General features: G+C 36.9%; 1 protein-coding gene across 2 annotated transcripts in view; it reads right to left on the bottom strand.

The window, feature by feature from the left end:
- Positions 1–11,217: 11,217 nt before the first annotated feature.
- LOC148862169 (26S proteasome non-ATPase regulatory subunit 13 homolog B-like) overlaps positions 11,218–20,069 on the bottom strand; it is a 43,810-nt gene continuing 34,958 nt past the window's right edge. For both annotated transcript variants that reach the window (XM_088984611.1, XM_088984612.1), the window contains exon 6: positions 11,218–11,551. In XM_088984611.1, coding sequence (XP_088840737.1) covers positions 11,366–11,551 — 186 coding nt within the window. In that variant the 3' untranslated portion in view covers positions 11,218–11,365. The remainder of the gene's footprint in view (positions 11,552–20,069) is intronic.

Raw genomic sequence — 20,069 nt, 5'->3', positions numbered from 1 at the left:
AGCTACCCGGCCCATGAACAGGTCTAATCATTACCACCCTGAAGGCCTGAAATTTGGGATAGTGATTCTTAATTCTAATGACTTTCATTCTGTCAAAAAGACAAATTTGCACTTATGATTTCATTACTCTACGCTTGTTTGTGTTGTAAACATGGATTGTAGTTAAAGTTGCACTTGAAAATGATGCAAATGGAGTGTAAATCCCGGTTTAGGGTAAATTTGCATTCTGGTTCACTTTTGCCTGTTTTGGAAACATTACATTTATGCATTGACAAATGATAGAATTAAATTTGTGTTTATTCATGGGTCGGGCTTGGGCTTGGCTTTTGCCAAATTTTGAATAGGGCCTGGCCCAAAGCCTGAGCCTAACACAGTGTAAGTCATGCCCAAAGCCCCGCCTGTGAATTGCATTCAAATGGGCTTTTGATAAAAAAAAAGCGTATGTTTTATTGAAATTCATATTTACATCCATTACAACTAAAAGTCTATTTGGTAAGAAAATAAATTTGTTGGTACAAAACTAACCCAACTTTATAATTTATATGGACCTGTGTTACACTCTTCATATTTACATTCACACTTATTCACATCGTTTCCAAACTCGCCTAAATATCTAAAATCAATGTAAAACTTTATTTATTTTCTGCTTTATATTAATAATCGATGTAAATAAAATTTTGATAAAAGCCATGTAAATATTTATACCGATAATTATACTTTCCAATTTATAACAGTTTATAACTTTAAATCGATTTTCATGGGTGTAATTTTGCTTTTACGCCGCATTCAAATGCAACCTTAGTTAATCTCCGTTAATGGCCTTAATGTTAAAGAAAAAATTATGAAAATACCTGTTTAAAGTTATATATTCTTTTATATTTTTCTTGCTAGCTTTTGTACTTTCTTCATTTTTCTTTATAATTTTCTATAATTTTGCTGTATTTTCTTAATTTTCTTTTCTATTGTTTTTTTTTTGGGTCTTTTTGGGTTTTTCAATGCACATGCCGACCAGTCCTTCCATCTTTTGGTTAATAAATAGAAAGAGACCAATTTTTTGTCTTCCAAACTTGTCAAATGCCACCATTTAAAGTCAAGATTTGAAAAAAAAAATAAAGAATTTTATATTGTTAAAATCTTTCCCTCGGCTTTTGTTTCTTTCTTATTTTCTATCAAATTAACCAAACACAAAACTCCATAATTAACATTTGAATAAAGGATTGAATAATAAATAAATATTTTTAAATATATTCTTCTTATTTATATAAAAGTATTATTTTATTTTGTCAATAAGATCATTATGTTGATGCTTGCATGTATTACTACCACTTTTTAGTCACTACTAGCACCTTATGTAAGATTCCTCTTAATAAAATATAAGCATCCATTTGGGTTGATATCAATGTACTGGTAAAACAATGATATATTCTAATCCAACGATATCAGCCACGAGCTGTAAGTTTGAAATGGAGTTCAGATCTGTTCCTCACATTGCATTCTTCACACCAACTTCAAAGTATGTTTTAGTTGCATATTTGTATATTATTATTCATGGGAACTGAGCTGTTTCTGATGAGATGTGACTGTGAGACTGATGTAAGGAATAAATCTGAATTTGAAATATACCTCATCAGTCATGGCTTAATTGTATAGAATCATGAAGCAAGTAACAACAACAATAAAAAATTAAAATAAAAATGAAAATAAAAAAAATGAATAATGAATAATAATAGTAATAATAACAAAAAAGAAAAATAACAAATAATAATAAAATCAGATGAAAGAAATTAAGTGAGAAATGGTGGGTGATCAACTGCTTAAAAGAAAAAAAAAAGTTATCCTTCTTTTTGTGGAAAACAATATAGTGGGACACATGATGGTTCACCTACTTAGAAGGTGATAGAGAAAGAACATACATTATGTGCACATGAAATGTTTGAAGTTATTAAAAAAAAGTTCAGATCGGTGGAGATGGAATAGACTAATTGTCTACAGATCATGTGAAAGGGTCTATTAACTGAAATCATTTTATATGAAAGAAAGCTCTATGTAAGACCATGTTCAAAACTGATTCTGTTTGGAGGGCCCCAATTAATCCATTAATTCAAATCTAGGAATAAAAATAAATATTTTCTAATTCTGATAAACTCCTCTAACATTATAATATCTTTGATTATAGTTGTTGCAGTCCAATCAGAACATACATCAGTCCAATTAATCCATTAACCCATTCTATATCACATTAATTGTAAAATGCAGTTGTCCACGTAGATTATAATTGCTTTTCAACCTCTTTAGAATTTTATAGTTTTTTTTTTTTATTTTAAAAATAAAATATTAAATATGAAGCTCTTAAACTCACCCAACCTGTGCTTCGCAAGCATGGGTCTCTTCTAGTTGGTACTATAATAAGAAGTAATGGAGTTTATTAATTAAAACGAAGAACAGATCGATTAACAATGAATATATGGTGAAGAAAGAAGGGAAAAACTGTTCAAGCATGCAAATTGGATTATTTAAAGGTGTTCTCATTAAATAAACAAATACAAAGTTTAAGAATTAAAATTGTATAAAAAATAAGAAACTTTAATGATGACGGAGAGAGAGAGAGGGGTTTCGTCAAGCATCACAACTTCTACCAAAATACTCATTAAATAAACAAATACAAAGTTTAAGAATTAAAATTGAATAAAAAAAACTTTAACGACGGAGAGAAAGGGAGAGAGGTTTCGCCAAGCATCAAAACTTCTATATACCAAAAACAAAACAAGAAAGGGAAACCCAGACAGAGAAAACGACGAAGTTAGTGACGTCCAATTGTTAGGTATGATATGAGGTATATTGTTTTACGTGGTTCTGCAAGTGTAAAAGTAAAATGGTGAAATGAAAACTTTTAAATTAAAAACTAGAAAGATTAGCTGCAATGGGTTATCTGTTCAGTAATTTTACAACCTATTTCATGTATTAAATTATTTCAATCTTACAAACCTAGTGGTTCCGATCCACATCCAATTTACTACATGGAGATATGCAATGGCGCCATCTGTGGAAATTGAATTTGATTCCCTCATCTGTCAAATGCTTTTTTTGGAAATGTGTCCAAAATATCTTACCTACTAGAACCAATCTACAGTCATTCATGGAATTTGAATCTACTAATTGCTTAATATATATGTGGAAATGTTGGTGATATGGTCTTTTTCTATACAACTATGATTTTTAAAAATGGACCGAATCAAGCGGTTATATTGGAAAAACTGAGAACCGGTCAGATGATCACAGGGACGGAGCCCCCTACTCTATGTTCATTAGTATTTGACCCCCTAACATTAAATCCTAGCTCTGCCCTAGGTGACCAGCTCTGTTTTACTCTAGAATTGTTTTTTCTTTTCCTTTTGTTTTTTTGTTAAAACAGACTGTCCATTTTATTCAAACAGTCGGACGGTTTGACTCGAGACCTGAAAACAGTCCGATTCGACTTTAAAAGCCTTATATACAACCAATTTGGTATGGTTCTTGTCTGCAGTTCTGTCCTGTACATCATGGATTTTCAGATGTGGTAAACTCTATTGATTTATGGTGGAGTAGGGATGAAGAAAATGCTAACAAGGAGAATGGTTGGTTGTTATTACGAGGAGCCTTCTCATACAAACCATTTGGTTTGCGCGAAATGATTACTTTTTTAAAAAATAAATATTTAATCCAATGAAAATAATCATTCAAGCACATACTCGTTTAGATCATATCCTACACGGGCTTGGGAGACAGAATATATCATGCAAGCACATACTCGTTTAGACCATATCCTACACGGGCTTGGGAGACTGAGAATATATCACTTCTACTATTGAACGTTCCATGCATTCAATGGCAAGCTCCACCTTGGGCTCTTTAAAAATCAATATTGATGCTGCTTTGTAGATTTGGAGGGCATTTCCAATGATCAGTTGTTAATGGTGATTTTCTATTTGTTAGAACAAATCAGCTGACTCAATGGCTTTGTATTTCTGCTTATAAAAAAAATGGCTTTGTATTCAGTATTCCTCATCAATGTTTAGAAAACTGGATCAGGCATAGAATTGGAGAAGGGAAAGGTTTATATATACACACATTTAAAGTAAATGACCAGGTTCAAGTCTCTTAATTTATATTTTCTTTAAAATATGTATATAATAAAATAATATATACTAATTAATACAAGTAAAGAGGTGACTTAATGATAATTAATGGGAATGACAATTTTCTCCATCCCCCACAGATATTCAAGCTCTCTGATCCGATAGGATTGAGTATGAGGAGTATTTTGGCGGGGTCAGGGTTGGGGGTGGGGCTAAAACTGAATCCCCAATCGGATTCGGGGACGGGGATGGGGAATGCAATCCCCACCCCACCCCGGCCCTGTATATATTATATTATATATTACTTTATATAAAATTTATATTATAATTACACAAATAACAAAAACTAAAAAAAAAAGTAAAAGACAAAAACTTAAAACTCTCGAGAGTCACCGTCTTTAGTACCTAGACATAAGACACTCAACAATCAAAGAAGAAACAATAGAGGGCGGCGCCTGAAACTCGAAACCCTACCCTTCTTCTTCTTCCGTTCTTTGTTTATCCTATCGTCTTCGATATCAGTAGTCGCCGTCCGTTCTTTCTCTTTTCTCTCAACTCAGTGCTCACAAGTTGCAGATCTGAAACTTTGCAACTCGTCTCTCTCTTTCTCTCAACCCAGTGCTCACAAGATGCAGATCTGAAACTTTGCAATTCGTCTCTTTCTCTTTCTCTCAACCCAGTGCTCACAAGATGCAGATCTGAAACTTTGCAACTCGTCTCTTTTTCTTTCTCTCAACTCAGTGCTCACAAGTTTCAGATCTGAAACGTTGCAACTCATCCCTTTCTCTTTCTCTCAACTCAGTGCTCACAAGTTGCAGATCTAAAACTTTGCAACTCGTGTGAATCAATGTGAATCGCAGTCGTGGCCATCACCTAATCAATGTGAATCAATCTGAAACTTTGCAACTCATGGCCATCACCTAATCAATGTGAATCTCAGACGCAGATCTGAGATTGAGGAGTTTTCCTTTCTCCGACAGGGAACTCAAAAGCAATCGAGGATCCAGGTCTCCGATGGGGGAACTCATCCCCAGTGGGGTCGGGGGTGGAGGAGCATTTCTTTCGGGGACGGGGATGGAAATGATTCGGAAACCGGAGTCGGGGATGGAGAATGTAATCCCCGCCCCGAATCTGCCCCATTGCCAATATATGAAAATTAAAGGTTATGGATGGAAATGATTCGGAAACCGGAGTCGGGGATGGAGAATGTAATCCCCGCCCCGAATCTGCCCCATTGCCAATATATGAAAATTAAAGGTTATGGATGGAAATGATTCGGAAACCGGAGTCGGGGATGGAGAATGTAATCCCCGCCCCGAATCTGTCCCATTGCCATTCCTAATAATTAAGTAATATATGAAAATTAAAGGTTATGGGTTCAAACCTTACTGAGAACTATTTAAAATTTCAATTGTTAAAGAACCTGAGTGGTTTTCACAAAACTGGAATAGGTTCACCAGTTTTCGGTCAAACCGACTGATCATTTGGTTTTCACCAGTTTTGGGTAGGTCATGGTTCAACCAATCCGACTGGACAGTCCGATCCGATTTTCGTATTCCTTGAATAATTAAGTATATATATTTTTTGATACAAGGGAATAGAAACGAAAAAAGAAAAAAGAAAATAATTAATTATAATTGACTATGATATTAGAGTCTGGATTTCCTGCACTTTTGTCCAAAGTAATTAATTACATGACACTTATCCCATGTTGATTTGAATTTTGAAGTGCAGAAAATCCAACCTCTTGAAACAATTAGTCATATCCTTCTAATCTCCAACTCATACAGAAATAAGGACCATTTGTTTTTTATTGCTTCCATGGTCTACCTAAACCACCCTAACCGGTAGCAGTTGAGGTTGTTTGATATCGTAGTGTTGTGTGTTTGTTATGATTTATGCTTGGATTTTGTTTCACGGGCAGATCATCTACATATGTTTTGTATTTTTATCTCAGGTTACGTGAAATTCACTTTTACAGTAAACATCATTTTGATGCTTCATTGTTGGGTTTCATTTCGCTGGCACTTAATTAATGGCACTTGTGTGTAATAAATAACGATAAACAATTGTTGAATGGCACTTCATGTCCACAATGTTTTTTCCCTTAAGACTGCAGTTGGAAACGATGCAAATAAGTGTAAATGTAAATATGTAGGGTGTAAAACGATTTATATAAATTGCAAAATTGGGTTAATTTTGCACTGACAATTTTATCTTCTTAACAAACAGACTTTTAACTGTAATGAATACAAACATGAATTCCAATAAAGCATATGCTTTTTTATTTTATCAAATGTCCACTTAAATGCAAATTTACTTCTTTTTTATTGATGTACTTTTACATCTTATTATCAATATAAATATACATTGGTCTTTCATTTGTAAATCAATGTATAAATATAATGTTACCAAACATAGGCAAAAGTGAAACAGAGTGCAAATTTACCCTAACCGGGATTCACACTCCATTTGCATATTTCCAAACACAGCCTTATTTCCAATGCATAGATGCAGCGGACACAAAACAGCATCATAATACCAAACAACGCCATAGTTAGACCCCATTTACTCTATCCAAATTTTTGCATCTTAATATTATATTTTTTATCACCAATTAAAACCATGAAAGTAGTATCTTTTATATCAAACAAACTATATTATGTTTGAGTTCTTTTGTTTTTTTTTTCTCAAATTTTGGTATTATAGGGGGAATTGAGGGTGGGGTAAGAGTAAGAGGCCCATTGACCATACCTCCGAAGCCTACGGTTCTGTAGGTTTGGTCCTATACCCTCTTACTTGGAGGGGTGCCAAGTGACCATATTAACAACTGGGTGAATGACATGGTTGGTTTTAATATTGATGCTTTATGATTTCAACTTTTGACTTACTTCATTACTCTGTTTAGTAAGTTGAGTTGTCAACATAATCATCATTTTCTTCTTCTTCTAAGGCTTGTCCCAACCATAAGGGCCAAAATACATATACTTGTGAAGTCCCTCCTACTTCAAACATAGAGAGCATCATGAGAAATTTTAGTAATTTATTGATAAATGGATCCTCACATTGTTCTTGTATTAACATAAACCACTCTAGAAAAATACAATGCTTTGAGCTAGAGCTCATGAAATTGGGCCAAAAACCCATCTATCTCTTATCGGGTATTGTACTTTCCAGTATGGGTCTTAACCCATTGATGTAATGTTACAAAATCAACATTTGACTTGGGTGAAGATTTCACCTCTATTTCACAGACTCTTAACACCCAAATTGATTCAAGGATCCGGAGAAAGTTGAAATGAGAGGATTACAAAATAACTGGCAAATGCATCACTATGTCTTTAGAGAATCACAGGCATCTTTGGACATTGCAACCTAAAAAAGCCATGCATCAGTGGGTGATTAGAGAATTACAAGCGTCTTTGGGCATTGCAACCCGGTATTTGAGCCTAGTCATCCCATTGAACAATATCCCTCATAACAGGAAGATTGTTTAAAGTGGCTCAGTCAATGCAGCTCAAAGGTAAAGCCCTCCCAAATGTGCTTATCGATGTATCTTGGTAAGTGGTGTTTGGACACTTAATTGGTCCAAAGTCAGCCTAACATAAGTGCATATACCCAGCTCAACATGTCTAATTGGGTTCCCATTTTTGCTACGGAAAATAAAGATTATTCAATTAATTGATCAAGAAATACATCTGGACGGGTAGTCACCCACACAACTTAGGTGGTGTTTGATAAATTTGAAATTTTAGATCTGAAAAGTTGAAAAAATATTTTATATTTGAAATCTGAAAAGAAGTATAGTGCTTTTCTGCTTTTTAGAAGCTCTAAATCTATAAATTTGTTTGTATTGGATCAACCTTTTATCATTTGAAATTCACTGATTTTACTATTTTACCCCTAGAATATACTATTTGGAAATGTTGAATTCAATTTGCATTATCTCATAAAAATAATTTTCAACTTCAAAATAATATTGAAACAATACAAATAAAAATAATAAATTAATAATTAATAAATGAAATGATTAAAATTAAAAAAAATAATTAATGACTATAAAAATATTAAAATAATTAACAATTAATAATTTACACAAAAATTTAAAATAATTTTTAAAAATTAACAATGAATAGGAATCTCCACAACTTCCTTCCACATCTGTGAAGTGTGAACTTGAGAGGAGAGATACCAGCCTCTAGGTCTAGGAATCTCCTATCCAACATCATCCAAGCCATTATAGATTTTCCATCCTTTACAACTGCATCATTGTAAACAAGAATATTTGCCTCCTTGTGGTATCAATTTGTAAAGAATGAAAACTGTTATAGCCAAGGATGGGCCAAGGGCAACAAGGTAATATTTCACTTCCTTTAGCCAAGGCCAATGTATCCAATCCTGTGAGCAAGAGACCACATGTTAGAGGACCTGGGTGTTACCCCAAAGGTGGAGACTCCGGCAGTCAAATTAGTCAAGTATGTGAGAGAACTCGGATGAGGTCCAAGGGCAGAGCTTAGACGAGGTCACTTGAGAGCAAAAGAGCTTAAGAGCTGGAATGAGCAAGGTGGTTAGAAGTGGTTGGCAACATACGACCATGATTACATCCGATCGATGCCACATGGCACCATCCTAGGCCTTGCCACATGTGCTTACATAAAAAACTAAGGCCCCATTTGGTTTGTGGGAATAGGGGTCTGGAATTGGAATCGGAATCCCATTCCCATTCCCATTTCTGCTAGAATGGCATTCCCCCATATGAGGCAATAGTCACTCCCTACCCTTCCCTTGGGAATGAAATCCCGTTCCTTCTTATTCCAATTCCCATTTCCATTCCTGTATGAACCAAACAGACTATGGGATTAGACCATTCTGATTCCGATTCCAAAGAATTTGGATTCCAATCCCAATTCCAATTCTGGTTGTAAACCAAATGGGCCCTAAACCACCACCCGGTACATTCCACCACTCAGCACAGAACTTTATAGCATCTTGAAAGAGATAACCAGGATCAATAGCCATTCCAAAAAATACCACTTCATTTTTGGCATTCCAAATTTTCCATGGTATAGAACTTAGCACAAAATCTTTTGGAAGTGTGGTTAGAAATGACAACAGCTCTAACTTGTTCATGAATCCAATCTACAACGTTCACATGCACAGTGATATTCACGCGCATGCAGAGAACAATGCGGCAAAACTTCCTCTGGAAAACCACCTAAGTTGATCAGGCAATATTCGAATTGGATCAGGCAATATTCGAATTCAAATCTGATTAAAAAATTCGACATCCGAATTCGATTTGATATCCGATGGATATCAAAACTTAATATTCGAATTTGAATCCGATTAAATATTCCAATATTCGATTCGATTCGAATTCGACTAATTAATTATTTTAGGTAATTAATAAATATATAAAATAAATATTTTATTTATATGAAGTATATAAATTATTTATACAATTTAATTATTATATATATAAATTATATAAAACATTTAAAATTTTTATATATTATATATAAGAATTAAATAATCAATTGAATTTGAATATTTATCGAATCGAATCAAGTCATATCCAAATTCGGATCCGATTAAATTTGACCGGTTAGATATTTAAATTATCCGAATTCGATTCGATTATGTCGAATCTCAAATTCTGCCCTTGCAAGTGACAGAACCCCTATTGGCAAAGCACTAGAAATTTTGTCTGAGCAAAACAACATTACACGCTGAATCGGTGTGCCCTTTGTAAAGCTCAAAGTAAGGACTGTTACCACTTATTGATCTCTTGTTCGTTTGTTGTAGTTCTATAGGATTGGATTTTGGGCTGTTTGAGAGTAGGTAGAACCTACCATCTGTCTACTTTTGAGTGGCACACAAAGAGGGAGAATTATGTGGAAGGCTATTAGAGTAGCAATCTTGTATACTATCTGAAAAGGAGTGTGTCAGAAGCTAAGGACTATTTTAACAAGGGCAATTCAGTGGTTGAAAACATTAAACTTGTTCGATAGTTATTCCTTCAATGACTTGTGGAGGAATTGGTTAGCAGTAGCCAACATTTCTACTAGGAAAAATAGACTTTTAGTACAATGGGAGACACTTGGGGAGGAATTCATTAAGCTGAATTTTGATGGGAGTAGCAGAGGTAATCCTGGACCCTCGGGTATAGGAGTTCTGAGAAATAAAGATAGTATAATCATATCCTTATATTCAGGGCCTCTGGGTCTAGAAGACTCTATAAGGACTAAATTGCTTACTGCAATACAAGGTATCCGACTTGCAAAGCAGTTAAGGATAGAGTCCTTGCTTATTGAAGGGGACTCGCAAGTGATGGTGGAATGGCTACTGTATCCAGACCTTGTGATTTGGGACTAATAGAGACTTCATTAAAAAAGTCAAATGGCTAACAAAAAAATACGACAGTTAGAGTCTAGGTAGATCAACAAACTCTATGGCTGATTGACTTGTTCATCTGATCTTGTAATGCTATAATCAATTTTAAAGGAAAGGTCGCATCTTGTGCCTTTCCTTGGGTTGCCTGTTACTCTTATTTTCTAGATTTAATAAAATATTTATTCATTATAAAAAAAAACCTTACACTTTGAGAAGCAGCAGAAAAGCAGGAGCTAATGCTAATCAACAGCTTAAGGGTTATGAGGGTACTACCTTACTATTTTATTTAATTATTGTATATATAAACAATTATATGCATCAAAATTCATATAAAATTAAAATTCTAAGTTTTTTTATAAACAATTGTATACATCAACAGCTTAAGGGTTCACGGCCCAGCCTGACCCAAGGCTTAGCCCACAAACCAACCCTGCCCAAAACAGCCCACATGCGGGCTGTGCCATGCCAGTCCAGCACGGCCTGTTTTACATCTCTACTGCGAATCAAGTTAACCTATCATGCATCGGCGATGCTCTTCATCGAACAAAATATTACTGAGTTTTTGAACATAAATTTAAGCATCATTCATTAGAATATAACTAGCTAGATATTTTCTGAAAGCACTACTCAACATGTCTCATAATCGCACCCTCGTAAATCTGATTCCAAAGGATTAAAAGAGGAATAAAATTGGACACTACGCTGCACCTTCAAAGAATGATTCAACAAAAATTAGCCAAAAATGAAAGTGGCACCGAGTCCAACAAGCATCTAGCACTTTCCCTATCATTGTTTTTTCAAATTTTCAGTTGTTACAGATGGATACAGAGAATAAAGAAGAGACTAGCAACAAAAAATTATAAAACTTCTAGGTCAGGCGTTTCTGCCTCAACAGACAACAAAGCAGTATGCACTCTGTCCAACCAGTTGTCCAGACGGTCACGCAAGGATTTGATCTGGGGTATCCCCAAAACTCTTGGTTGCACCCAAGAAACGTAAACCGTTCCCTCAACTTGATCAATTATCCCTTCGATAAGATGAACCTGCAAATAAAAGTTCTTGAATTAACTAAACAAGAAAAGCTTCTGAAGTTTTCAAATATCACTAAGGATAACAGTGAACTTTGTAATTGCAGACTAATCGTTTTTAGATCAATACAAGCATACTTGTCATTGACCCTGTATCTTATTTATTTATTTGTACTGCATTGTTTGATATTACTTCTGCTAACTTCAATCTCATTTGCAGCAACCCAATGCAGGCAGACATATGCAAGGTACATATCGAGTAATTACATTTACATTGACAAAATGACTTCAGCTTGCCTTTGTTTAATCATTCCAACTCAGTTCCATAAGGAGAAATCTTCTAGTAGTTGACCCTATATAGTTGAGCAAGGTTTAGATGATCATGGTGATGATTCATACACAAGATGTTGGCAATGCAAGTAGTTCACATTTCACAAAAATCAACTATGCAGGGGAATGATTCTCCGAAGTGATACTTGGTAAAACCTAGAGGGAGGCTAGTGGGGACTAGGCCGCCTGTTGCGGTGCTTAGCACAACATTATTTCTTATAAATTAATAAATTTTTTCATTATTATAGTCTTACAGATCAAAATCATATTCATGCACAAGATCCAGTAAATCCCAACATTGGTGTTGGTCATGAAAAAGGATAATAATTATATTAATCTAGCTGAATTACATTTAACACTTCCAACCAAACTAGATTGAATGATACTCAGGGCATTTACATTAACACTGGCAATTTGGCCTGCCAAAATGATGTCACCTAGGTCATTGGAATGAGAGAAATCTACACTTCACCCCATCTCACAATTTTTTATTTGTTTTTTCCAAAACACCCCACCTACGATATAGTACACCCCCCCCCCTTGTATTGTGTCAGAATCCCCCACCTATCACTGTTCCCAACTGTACAAAGGACAAAGACATAAAAATTTGTGAGGTGGGGGAATCTGGAAATTCCACTTGGAATTATTCATTAAATTTCGCATGATTTTTTTCACTACCATCTATTGCATACATAAATATAAACCAATAAGCCCTGCAAAAGAACAAAAGATATTTCTAATTATTAATTTATTATATCACAATGAAAAAAGGGTAAGACTTACGCATACCCTGAGTTTTTTAAATAGACTTAAATATACCCTGTGGCCATGAAAAGACCTTTTTACCCTTCATCATTCTTTAAATTTTCAAAAATAATCTAAAAGACCCATACACTATTCATCGTGTCCTAAACGTCATTGTTCAAATACAGAGAGCTTGGCTTCCTCATCTTTCTCCATTCTCTCCCCCTCCCCCTCCATTTTTCTTTCTTTCCCTTCTATTCTATCTCCTTCCTCCACCCCTTCAGTCCATTGCTGGACATAACAGAGGCGACAACAAAAATGAAAAGTGCTCATCACCAGGGGTGTCAATTCGACTGGATTTGGTCCAATCCGGTCCAGTCCAATTTGAGTCCATTACAAATGGACCTAATCCAATCCAGTCTAATGAATATTTTGGACCATTTTAGACCGGTCCAGAGACTGTCCAATCTGTTCAAATTCGTGTTAATTTAGATTGGTTTCAACTCGAACCTGGTTCATTAACACCTATGTTCTTATCTTCTATCAAATGGACCAGATATTGGCCAATCCAATATAAATTCATTATGGATGGACCAGGTCCAATCCAACATTTCACATTGGTCTGTCCAGTCCATCCAAATTCAATATATCTTATTGGTCCGTCCAATCCAACACCCCTACTCATTGCCAGCTTCTCTCTCTCTCCTTCCCTTCTTTTTCTTCCTCTCCCCTCTTCTTTCTTTTCTTTTGTCTGTTCCTTCAACCTGCAACCTGCCACCATCACTGAAATGCATTTCTATATTTTATTCTGTCTCCTCTCTACAATGTTATCCATCCACTGACTCCTTATGTATCAACCATTGGCCCCCACTTGATTCAACTTGAGCATGATTGTTCCTCTCCAACACCAAAGTTTGATCTGTGCAAGTCTACCAGAAAGCTCCATTCTCTATCCCAACCAACCAAGTCATCTTATGGAAACTCATGATAAACACATTGTTAGTGCTAATAGTGAAAAACTGAGCATCATTGATAGTAACGACATATCCCTTAAACTTTCACCCACTATGTCCTTTCCTCTCTCTAAGACATTCTTTGCTCCTAATCTGACTACCAATTTAATTTCAGTCAGTCAACTTGTTGATGAAGGAAATATTCTCACATTTTCTCATGATGGTTGTTTGATTCAAGACCGACACCCTAGAAAGGTGAAAGGAAAGGGGCGTAGGTTGGACCGTCTATTTGCTTAGGAGTTCAAGAAATCTCAATTATCAACACCCTCAACCTATCTTAGTTCTTCTATATCTAGTTCTTTTTTGAGTCAGATAAATAATGTTTGGGACTTGAAAAGTAGAAGTTTTTGTTTGATTCTGGATTAATTATGTCCAAAATTCCTCATGTTTGTACTTTTGATGCTTCATCTACTGATTGTTGCTTAAATAAAAATCATGCTTTACCTTTCTTTAAAAAGCTGAGCATGCTACTTCACTGTTTGAGATTATACACAATGATGCTTGGTTTGCTTCTATTATCTCACGATTAGGATACAAATACTTTGCGTTGTTGATTAATGATTGTAGGACTTAAATGGGTTTACTTCTTACGACACAAATCAAAAGTTTTTACAACATTTAAGCTATTTCATGCTATGGTACGCGTTAGGTTCAAGGCAAACATCAGCATTCTTCACTTAGACTCAAAGGGAGAGTATACAGATGGAGATTTTTAGGATTACTTAAGAGTTATGGAATCCAGTCTCAACATAGTTGCCTAGATACTCCTCAATAGAACAGTGTAATAGAATGCAAGAATGGGCATCTTCCTTCCTCTGTTCTTGCTAATATTTCACCCTTTAAAAAGTTTTTTTGGTTGTCCTCCTAACTTATCTAATTTCCATGTTTTTGGTTGTGTATGTTTTGTGCATCATCCTTTTCATGAATGATCTAAACTTACTATTCAGTCTGCCATGTATACATTTGTGGGGTATAGTCCTGATAGTCCTGATCACAAAGGGTTCTTGTGTTTTTTTTTTTGAAAAAAGGTTAACTTTATTCGATAAAAAGAAGAGGTACATGAGGAGATGTACATAGCAATTAAGCACTCAGGAAGTTACATAGGCAGGAAATTATCAAAAAAAAAAAAGTTACATAGGCAGAAAACTATCACTAAATAAGTAATCCCTGTGAGCGCCAGATTTATCTAGATTGTCAGCTTCAGAGTTTAGCACCCTCGGAATCCAGACCACATGAGCATTTATGGTGGAGAGGCTGTCTCTCGCTTCAGGCAGGCAGGGAGCTAAGGCCCAAGGCCCACTGTCAAGATTAGAAAGCCAATTAATGGTGTTGGCTGAGTCTCCTTTAATGGTAAGATTTAATAAACCTAGGTCTTTTGCAATCCTGATGCCGGTTAAAACTGCCATGACTTCGGCCTTTGTTGAGGAGGCTATCCCGATCGGCCCACTAAAAGCCCAACTGATAATACCATCTCTTCTTCGAATTACACCTCCAACACCCGTTGCACCTCGAGTACAAGGTCGTCTCCCCTTCCTTGTTAGATCTAAAACTGTGGGAAGTGTTGAGTTGCATGTGATTAGAGTGAAGTAAATTTACGGCGTTTCTTTGGAGGTCATCAAATGTGACACCTCTGAAATAAATTGAGCTGGAAGTCCACAGGAAGCATCTATAACAGATTAGAGAAATCAACTCCTCATAGTTTTTTTTTTTCATCAATAAGCTCCTCATAGTTTTTTGTTCTGTTGGTAAACACCCAGTTGTTTCTCTCTTCCCAAATGCTCCAAAAAATAGCATGTGCAGCAGATTGCCATAAAGTTTTCCCTCTTTTGCTTAATCCTCTTCCTGACCATTGCCCTAAGCATTCAACCACATTTTCTAGGAAAACCCAACTGTATTCAAATATTGTAAGAAAAAAGTTCCAAAATTTTCTAGTTTCTCACAGTGAAGCAGGATGTGGTTGGTAGATTCCCCAGCTTTAAGGCAGAAACAACAGACATGAGGAGATACATAAGACCTTCCATGGTTCTTTTTCTGAAGGAGATCATAAGTGTTGATTTTCTTTAAGCTGGCCTCCTACACAAAGAAACAGACCCTGGAAGGGATATGAGCACACCAAATTCTCTTGTAGGGGTACTGATCAGTAGTTTGTTCTTCCCTAACTAAAGCCTTGAAGCAAGATTTGGTTGAAAACTTACCCATCCAGATGGGTGAAGGGTCCACACACGAAGGTCAGGGGAATTTTGGGAGAGGTATACCTCTCTCAGGGTGTGCAAGAATCTAGTAATTTCACCAAGTTCCAGGTCCCTTGGTGGTCTCCTAAGAGTTAGATTCCAATTGAAGGGGGAGTAAAACCTGGGATATGGAAGCTTCTTGGTTTAAGGTAAGGCTGAATAGGCAAGGGAAGGAATTGGCTAAGGTAGAGTTACCCCACCAAAGGTCAGTCCAAAACTTAATTCTGTCGCCCTTTCCTACCTTATATCTGATAAAGGAGATGAAAAAATTGTAAGTCAAGATTATACCTTTCCAAGGGTAGGTGTCTTTGACCCGATTCAAGTAAAGCTTTCTATCCCAACCATTGGCGTGCTTCCCGTATTTGCTAGTGATTACAGCAGTCCATAGCGCACTTGGTTCTAGCGGGAATCGCCACAACCGTTTACTGAGAAGAGTTGTTTTTCATTCTTTCAAGTGGCCTACTCCCAACCCACCACCCTCCTTTGGTTTGCTAACCTGAGACCACTTCACAAGGTGAGAGCCCCTTTTCTAACTGAATGGCTATCTTGTTAGGCAAGCGGAAAATAGAAAGTAGTAGGTGGGAAGGTTTGCCAAAGATGCTCTAATGAGAGTGAGTCTCCCCCCTTTGGACAGGTAGTTCCTTTTCCATGTGGCTAACTTCTTCTCACATTTTTCTAGTATTGGTTCCCAAAAACTTTGATTTCTCAAATTCCCTCCAAGAGGCATCCCCAGATAAGAGAAGGGGAGATTCTCTGCTTTACATCCCAAGATCTTTGTGAAAGTATTCAAGGAGTGTGCACCAGCTAGATTTAGGCCAACAATACTGCTCTTAGAGAAGTTGACTTGCAGTCCAGAAATCCATTCAAACAGGTGATGACCCTTTTCAGATTTGACACGATTTCTTCATCAGCCTCTAGGAAAAGGATAGTGTCGTCGGCAAACTGGAGATGAGAAATTTGGGTGGCTTCCCGTCTGACTTCAAAACCTCTCAATAGTCCTAGAGAAATAGCCTTATTCACCAGTTGGCTAAAAATTTTTGTGACTAGAGTAAAAAGCAATGGGGAGAGGGGGCAGCCTTGTCTTAGACCTCTTCTAGCATTAAAATATCCTTTTGGTTGACCATTAATTGGAATTGAGAACCAGGTGGAGCTTATACATCCCTCAACCCACTGAATCCACTTTTTTCCAAACCCCATTAGTCTCATGGTTTCCATGAGACACTCCCAGTCTACTTTGTCATATGCTTTTTCCAAATCAAGTTTCACAATCACATCTGGTTTGCCATTCAATTTCCTCTCTTCTATGCATTCGATTGTTATTAGGATGCTGTCAACAATTTGTTACCCTTTGACGAATACAAATAGATTTTGGGAGATGATTTCACCTAAAACTTTCCTTAATCTTTCAGCTAGAACCTTTGCTAAAATTTTGTACACTCCCAATCAAGCTGATAGGTCTAAAATCTTTTGCTTCTAAAGACCATTTCTCTTGGGAATCAAGCATATGAAATTAGAGTTATTTCCCTTGTTGAAAATGGCTGAATGATAGAAATCATTAAACACCTGTATCAAATCTGAACTAATAATGTTCCAACAAATCTGATAAAAGAAAATTGGGAAACCATCAGGGCCAGGGGCTCTATCTTCATCTGTGCTAAAAACTGCATCCTTCACTTCTTGTTCTTGAAACTCTGTTTCTAACCACAATTTGTTCTCCTCCAACAGTTTGAGCCCTTCCCAAAGGCTTAAAGAGAGTTTTCTGTTTTCTTTTTCTTGAGTAAAGGTCTTTGAAGAAGTATAAGAAAGCTTCAGAGATTTCCTCAGGGTCCTCCACTTCTCGTTGCCCGACTTTTAATTTTGTTATAAGACTTCTTTTCCGCCTACCATATGCATATATGTGAAAGAACCTGGAGTTATTGTCCCCCTCTAACCATCTGACCCTAGATCTTTGTCTCCAGCAAACTTCTTCTCTCCTTACCACCTTTTCCCATTCTTTTTGTTAGATTGCTAGAGTGTGTTCGGCTGATAGGGTCTCCTATTAGCCCATTCTTATGTTAATTTTATCTTGTAACTGGGCCTTTGCTAATGGGCCTAATCCTGTTTATGTTTTAAGTATTTTGGTTGTCCCATTATTAATCAGGGGTATACCAGTAATGTTATTGTACTTTGTACTTCACTTATATTTAAATAAAGGCCTGGTTGACTGGTAATACAGTTCGACATTCTCTGCATCTAAGAAGTTCATCCTCTTCTTTACTACTTCGAGTTCAGCTTCTTAGTTTACATGGTATCAGAGCATTAGCTCCTTCTTGGTTTCAACCGGTGCACTATCTTCTCTTGCTGCCTTCCTTCATCTTCTCCTTTCTTTCTGGGTTGCTGCAGTGAAGACCTAGGAGTGTAAGGGAACTCAGCAAGTTCGAACCTAGGGTTTCTCTTGGTTGTAGGACTCAAGGGAAGTAAGACCCAGAAGTAGATGTCCTACTAGTTTTTTTTAGAAAGCAGTAGCTATTTGGCTACTAAGAGAGGTCTGTACAAGACAGACCTAGTTGAGGATTGATTCCAGCAGTCCTAGCACTAGCCGAAAGAGGGAAGGCTTCCTCTACAGTTACAACTTTGGTGCTCCAGCCAGATTTGTGCAGAACAGTGATAAAGGCATAGCCTCCTCTACAGTTGCAGCTTCGGTGCATCAGCAAGACCTTTACAGAACTGTGGCGACTTCAGTTACAGATCATTTCCAGGTCGGTTATCAGCCCTTCTTCTGGTATCAGCACTACTGCTGCTCTGTGAACTGGTTCAGTTACAGACCTTCATTTGCTACTGTACCTGAACTGGTTTAGTCTTAAGTGAAACCTATCCAGTGTGCTACCAGCACTGTGAACTCTGTGACCACTTCGGCCAGTCCTAACCAGAACCACCTACAGCACTGTGAACAAACTCTTTGACCGAAGTTAGGATGTCATCACTTTCTGGTGAAGTTTCTTCTAGAGATAACAGATCTGTTACAAGGTCCTCAAACCTAGAGAACCCTAATCTGCAGCTTGCAGATTACAAGTGTGCTATTGGATGAGTATAACTTTAGGGAATGGTCAGTCTCAGCAAGACTGTTCATTACCTCTCGTGACCTCATAGAATATTTGGATGGAGACAAAAAGGAACCAGAAATCAACAACCCGGAATACACTGTGTGGCGCAAGGAAAATGCCACAGTCATGTCTTGGTTGCTGGCCTCCATGACTCCTTGGGTGGCCAGAACTGTTCATCACTTCCCTACAGCCGCAAAAATCTGGGAGAAAGTATCTAAGACATATGGCCAAAAGAAGAACAATGCCAGAATCTACAGGCTGAACCAAGACATTACAGCCCTAAGGCAAGGAGACATGTCTCTGGGAAGAGCTTGACCATCACTTGATATTGGATTGGGAAAATGCAAAGGATAAGGAGAGGCATGACAAGCAGATTGAGGAGGGCAGAGCCTTCAAGTTCCTGGCAGGCTTAGACCCTATATATGAAGATGTAAGGTCACAGATTTTAGGGAGAGACAAATTACCTGAAATTCATCATGTTTACTATTTGGTGAGGAATGAAGAAGTAAGGAGAAAGGAGATGCAAGTTGATTCCCAGACACAAGCAACAAAACTATCTGGGGAACATTCAGCTTTAGTCTCCACTAAGGAAAACAAATTTTCAGACAAGAAGACCCTCAAGTATACCCATTGTGGTGGTGAGAAACACACAAAGGAGAAATGTTGGGTATTGTACCCTCATCTAAAGCCAGCTGCTCTGAGAAAGGACAAAAAGCAACATAAGGGCCATACGGCAAGTGGGAATCTTGCCACCAATAGCAGTAGTGACATCTGACAGAGTACTCAACCAGTGTCTTCCTCCACTACAAAGCAGGTTGTTGATTCTGCTGGACCAAGTACCTTGGGCTTTACAGCTAGTGAGGTAGAGGTTCTCAGTCGGGCATTAGCCCCTTTGAAGAACAACCCTTTAGCTTCCACCTCTCTTGTCAAATCAAGTACAGCCTCTGCATTTAGTGCAACTAGTTCCATTAATTCTAGCTCTTGGGTGATTGACTCAGGGTCCACTGACCATATGACACACATGTCCTCATTATTCTCCTCATATCATTTGTTGTCTGGCCAGGATAAGATGACAGTAGCTGATGGGTCACTCTCCACCATCTCAGGAAAGGGAGTGGTTGACCTAAGCAAG

The sequence above is a fragment of the Nelumbo lutea genome, chromosome 4 (genome assembly GCF_056320005.1).
Source record: "Nelumbo lutea isolate HS-2025 chromosome 4, American lotus-T2T, whole genome shotgun sequence".
Classification (NCBI taxonomy): domain Eukaryota; kingdom Viridiplantae; phylum Streptophyta; class Magnoliopsida; order Proteales; family Nelumbonaceae; genus Nelumbo; species Nelumbo lutea.
Note: the sequence above shows the minus strand (reverse complement) of the source record. Positions and strands in the feature narration are given on the sequence as shown.